Source organism: Camellia sinensis, chromosome 9 (genome assembly GCF_055761805.1).
Source record: "Camellia sinensis isolate YWXY chromosome 9, ASM5576180v1, whole genome shotgun sequence".
Classification (NCBI taxonomy): Eukaryota; Viridiplantae; Streptophyta; class Magnoliopsida; order Ericales; family Theaceae; genus Camellia; species Camellia sinensis.
The window spans coordinates 6001361-6007360 of record NC_138969.1 but is presented as its reverse complement, the minus strand read 5'-3'; the positions used below and the strand labels follow the sequence as shown (position 1 = coordinate 6007360).

Sequence of the window (6000 nt, the reverse complement as noted above, 5' to 3'; positions counted from 1 at the left end):
AGGTAATAGTTTTGAGAGAAAAGTTTGGAATGTGTTGCTTATAGCATCCTTGTGGTCTATTTGGAAACACAAGAATGAGGTGTTGTTCTCTGATAGACAACCAGATCTGCATGGTCTATGTGATCTAATTAAATCCAGGACTGCCATGTGGGTTAGAGCTGCTGACCCAAAGCTGCCTTTCTCTGTTAATGATTTCTTGTTTAACTTACAACAAATTAAGTTTTGTAGAAGAGGGATAGGTTGAAGCTGTGTGCAGCTGCTGGAATGCTATTAGCCTTACCTCTTATTTCTTAGTTACTTCCCTTTTTTCGGAGGATAGGAGCAAGCAGAATAGTGTGAAGTTGTGCTTGGCCTGTGTTTTTCTTTTACTGATTTGCTTGGCCTGTATATTCCTGCTGGTTTTCTGGTATTGCTGGTGGTTCCTCTAGTTGGTCTCTCACCAACTGGTATATTGTTAGTGGGTGTTGGGTTAGCTTTTTGATGCCACCTTCTGTTTGGTTTCAGCTAGCTATGCAGGATGTTTCTTATGTAATGGTGTTTTCATATATATATAAATTTCTTTTGTTTGTCGATCAAAAAAAAAAAATGAACATGCAGCCATGACATTTTGAGTTGTATGCACTTTTCTACCTCGATATGGCATTTGGTCACCTTTTGGTGCCACAACAACAACATGTGTGCCATCTATGGCCCCTACACAGTCCTACATGACATAACTTTGAATTAATTTATCTAATTTTCAGTCTGAATAAGCCATATAAAATAATGCAAATGAACTTAAGTTTTTGTTACCTTAAACCATGGCCAGTACCATCTGTCATTCCGAATTTTATGATGGGTCACATCCATGTTCGGTGGTTGGATTACAAATGGCGCAAGATTTCCCAACGCCCGCATCATAAGTACGAAATGACGATGAATTGTCTCATTTGAGTGCTGAAATTGATCTCCAGCATTTCTTGTTCCTAAACTTTGACCACAGATAAATAAAAACATAGCCAACGACTCTTCAAGTGACAATCGCATGTTCGACCAGTCTACAACATTTCTACGGACAATCTGTCTAACTAATTCCACAAATGTCGGGACTTCCATTCGCAATTGTTCACGGATTGATTTAGGATTTCCACTTAGTAAGAATTTTATGTACTGCTCACCAGTGTATGGACAATTACGTTGCGGTTGTCTCGTAGGAATGTCACGTGTTAGTTGACAAACCATGTGTAAGTCCATAACATCATCGTCATCGTCACTGTACGGGTCGTACATATTGTTCGGTTGCCTTCCATTGGGTCGTGACGACGACATCTAAAGCGAAAAATGTAAAACAGTCAAGTTATTATCAGTAATGACATGAGTACAGCACTAAAAATTTAATGAGGACATTGCAACAAAGAAAGCATGGCGAAAAGATATTACGACAACATAGTGGTAAGTCTAAAGCCAATGAACTTAGACAGCATGATATAAATAGTTAGGTCAACACCCAACATAGTCCAAACCGAATATTACAAAAACAAACAAATTAAAACAAATATAATTTAAGTTTAACAAATGCAAAAAATAAAGAAAAATACACCCAAACAATTCTGCGAGCATCTTCATTTCCAGAAACCTCACACCGAACAGTGGGATGACCAAGCTTCTCACAAACTGAGGATCCAAAGGTACCTCATTTCCGGTTCCATGGTCATAAACATGGTTCGCCATTCTAGTGATGTGAACATGTTCATGGCCTTCAAAAACAAGCTCGAATCCAGGGCCATTGATTTTAGGATGGTCATACATGCTGCAACGGAGTACACATCAGCTGCCCCAGCGTTGGCCTCGGCTTGAAGGTAACACCGTTCACGTGCTTCACATGAACGTTGCCATGATTGCAGTGCATCGTCCATTTTTGGGTTCTTGCTGGACTGACCCTGGCCACTAGACTTACGCTTACTTCCGGAAGTGCAAGATTCATCTACTACGCCTTTTCCCGACGTATATGCATGAAAGCGTTCATCCATTTCTCGCTCGTCATCAGATGTGGATGCACCCTGACGAGAAGAACGTGCAAAAGTGCCAGTGGCAAATGACTTGGCAAATATTTCTGACATGAGCTCATAATGTCCAAGGCCTTTGGTTTGGAATTGTTTTGCATTTGGGTGTGCCTACAAGTTATAAACTTTAATTAATTAAGCATTTAGAAAATTATTTCTCTATGCACATGGTTATGCTAAATGTATGCGCCAAATAATTACCTGAACATAATTTTCCCAAACATCGTCTGGGGCTATCACTGTTTGAGTGATTGGATCCCAGCCCAAACCCGTGTGGTTTTTCAGAGCAACAAACTCTGTGTAGTTCGCCTTCAAACGGGCGAACTTACCCTTCAATTTTTTTTGCCCATAATTTTTTCCAACCTTTTTAGTCATCTTATCATCAATTGTTTGCCACTGCCTTGGGAAAAAACTCCTATCTTTCTTTGACATGGAAGGACCCTCTTTCTTTATTTCGTCCACCAATATTTCTAAAAATATCTTGACAATTTCGGACCCCCACATCTTAAAGTCGTCATTATCGTTAGCCATTCTAGCCTAATACAAGTGCAACAAATTACAGTTTATAGTTATGTGAACAACTTAAGTTCCAGAAAAAGTTTGGCAGTACGTGACATGAAGCATATGCATAATAATAACCATTACGAATGTTACAAATATTTAATATGAGATTTCGCATGCAAAAGTTTACCGGATAAGGACAATCGTTTTCAGCTGTGGAGGAATTGACTGATGGTTGAGGTGATCTCTTCCTCTTGGCCCTTGGTGTATTGAACAATGACCGTGGAGTACAAAGTTGGCCTGGCTTAAAATCAAAATGAAAAATTCAGAATGAGCAGAATTTATGTGGAATACATGAGCAGAATTATCAAAGGAGAATTTTCAAAATGAGCAGAATTTATGTACGTATACATGAGCAGAATTTATATTTCAAATCAAGTACCGCATTTTTTCTAGACATTCATTTCTGGTCAATGTAAGAAAAATCATTGAAGTTATTCTAAGTGAACATATGTGAAATACAATATTCAAACCTTCATAGTTTAAATTTTAAATCCTGCCAGTATTCTAAATCAATTTTGCCTTATAAAACTGAAGAGAATTGTCATTCCAGCTACATCGACTCCACAGCACTAACTGATAAAAATCCAAAAACTGGGTCAGATTGTGAGAACCATGCCACTCCTGTGAAACACACTATTGGGCTATTTTTTGAGCCCATGCAATAGAGATCACCATCTGGAATTTTTGGCTGGTTCCCTGGTTAAATTTAAAGAACATTGACAATGTTTGTACACTAGTTTGTAGTTTTGACTTTAGTAGAATAAAAAATTAAATTAATTCCACTCTAAAATCTAACAAAAGTAGAAAAATGAATATAATTGAAAACTGCCAATAGAACAACTCAAAGCTTATTGAAGAAGAAAATAAAAAGGCTGATCCAAACAGGGAAATTAATTTTTGCAAAACGTTCATTACATCATTTCAGTACGAATATCCCAAACAGAGTTTTTGATCTGTCATTGATGATATAAATGCTCTCAGAATTTGTATTGACCAGAATTTATGTATGCATTTACCAGAATTTATGTATGCATACATGACTAGAAAAAATGCGGTACTTGCATTGACCAGAATTTGTGTGGTCATCTATAGCCTTCTCTTGAATGGTTCATTTGCAGTATACTGTTCCCAAAATAAAAGCTGAAATGGAGAAAACATTGCAGTGGCTCATTCCCATTGCCACTAACACAACCAAGTAAAACTACTAGCCTTGACAACATTATGCAAACTCTACCACTATATAAAAATTAAACTACTCATTTAAAACTTTAAAATCTACTCAAAAGATAAACAACTCAAACTTTTTAACACATTCTAAACTGCTACTCGACTCATTTACAAGCCTAATCAGTAGTGTTTTGTAACCTCACATTTGCTATTTTTCAATGTATCAAAACTGCATCTTCTATTTCCAACATCAAATATGTGCAGCATTTTTCTATTTTCTCATTGTTTTTATATTCTCAAAGTAAAAGATTTTTTGAAAAGCCAAAACTACAACAAAAGCAACACTCATCAACTGCTATGTTAGACTTGGCTTGCTCACAAACACAAAACACACACCAAGCCTACTAATCTACAGAATGAAAGCTTCACCGGAATCAATTAAGCACAAAATGATACAGAACAAAAAATAAGAGTGCAAATGTATAATAAAGTAAATAAGATTCCAATGTTTGTGGTGTAAACCAAGTGGTGTGGCAATTGCTATCGATTCCATATCCCAAAAGTCTGGCGTCAAAGTATCTTTACACAAATTGCATTCCAAATTATCAATTCTTGAAGGTATCAATAACAATTAAAGTAACAACGTGAAATACTTTTCCCAGTTCTAAGCATATAAAACTAACAGAGGTCCAAATTCACGAGAGTAATCACCTAGTAAGATAGTATACGATGAATTCAAGCGTAGAATAGTTTTGAGCGTAGAATAGTTCTTATCCAAATTATCAATTCTTGAAGGTATCAATAACGATCAATTTGTCTTATGCAAACAAAAGTCATTTTGAGCGTAGAATAGTTCTTATGCAAACAAAAGGAATCACAGAGTTAAAATTGAAAGGCCAATGAATTTTTTGAAAAGTCATTTTGCTTCTCTTTTTCTTCTTCTTATTATATTAGATTTTCCAAAAACAAACAAAGAAATAAATAACCTTTTAATCTTTATAAATGTTCACCTAAACCCAGAAAATGTCTGCATTGTGAAACAGATGCCTTCTTGGAACATCATCCCCATTAAAAAAATTCTATCTAGATAGACAGAATGATAATATTCTAATTTGTAATAAATATAACACATAATAAGGGAGCAAAAAACAAAGGTGTTGTCAACATGAACTCCATGAGTAATACATACATCAAGAAGGGATTGTTGAGATTCATATCCATATATATATCTCAACCTATTAACAATTGGTGCGTTTATCATTAGGGATAAAATATGAAGAAATCTTGAGCTAAATAACTAAACAAGCATTTGACCTAGGGAATTACCAATGTGCCACCTCCTATTAAAGATCATTTATTCGACAAAAGGACTTAATTCAACTTAATCTCATGTTCTCTTCTCTCTTTTTTTTTCTTTTTTTTTCTTTTTTTTTTTTTTTGTCTTTTCTAGATTAGTGTAACAAATTGCATCAAGCTTTTGCATGATATGCAAGGATATATTACAGTATATGACCACAAAATCCTGCATTTTCCGGCAAAAATTTCCTTCTTATTTGAGAGCTTGAAAATGATATCAGCAGAATTGAGGGACCTTTAAATTATTCTTTCACCTTCATTGTTTACTGCCTTGGAACGAAATTCATGGCTGAAATCAGTGTAAATTCATCTTTTCACAAAAAATGGAGAGAAACAGCCATTTTCTTATCAAAATTGCTAATCCTAAAAAGAGAACTATCTGTAATCTACATATGTTCTATGAGACACCAAATAAATTAGGCTAAGGTTAATTTACCGATTTCGAAAATTATGCGGTGTGTGACTGTATGGACTACGATTTCAAAAATTTACCAGAATCAGTCAATACATTGTTCAAAACTGACAAACCCAAATGAAATTTTTTTTTTTAAAAAAAAAAGTAGTCATGCATTAGAAATACCTCTTGCTTGCCTGCTTTTGGTGGCCCTCAAATCCCACCAGCACGGCCTCTCTGTTTTTGCAGTGAAGGATGAAGTTATGCTTCCTCTTGGTGGGGTTCGACGCTGGTTGGTTTGCATTTTATAGAGCCCAGAAGAAAAAAACGAAGGACATTGATGTTACAAGTCCCGATTGTGTGAAGATTTCATTTAGTTTGACTAAGACCAAAGCTAGGGCACGATTTGGGGAAATCTGTGAGGCAGAGAAGTTGTGATAGATAGTGTCAGTGCATCTAATGCGGAAGATTTCTCAA

The 6000-nt window shown here is 35.7% G+C and overlaps 1 protein-coding gene across 1 annotated transcript; it reads right to left on the bottom strand.

Moving 5' to 3' along the window:
- Positions 1-1461: 1461 nt before the first annotated feature.
- LOC114293504 (L10-interacting MYB domain-containing protein-like) lies at positions 1462-2724 on the bottom strand. The gene is made up of 2 exons (XM_082886052.1): positions 2244-2724; positions 1462-2153 (listed from the first exon to the last, which is right to left on the bottom strand). The coding sequence occupies exons 1-2, from the start codon at positions 2571-2573 to the stop codon at positions 1647-1649; spliced, it is 837 nt and encodes a 278-aa protein (XP_082742178.1). The 5' UTR covers positions 2574-2724; the 3' UTR covers positions 1462-1646.
- Positions 2725-6000: the final 3276 nt, after the last annotated feature.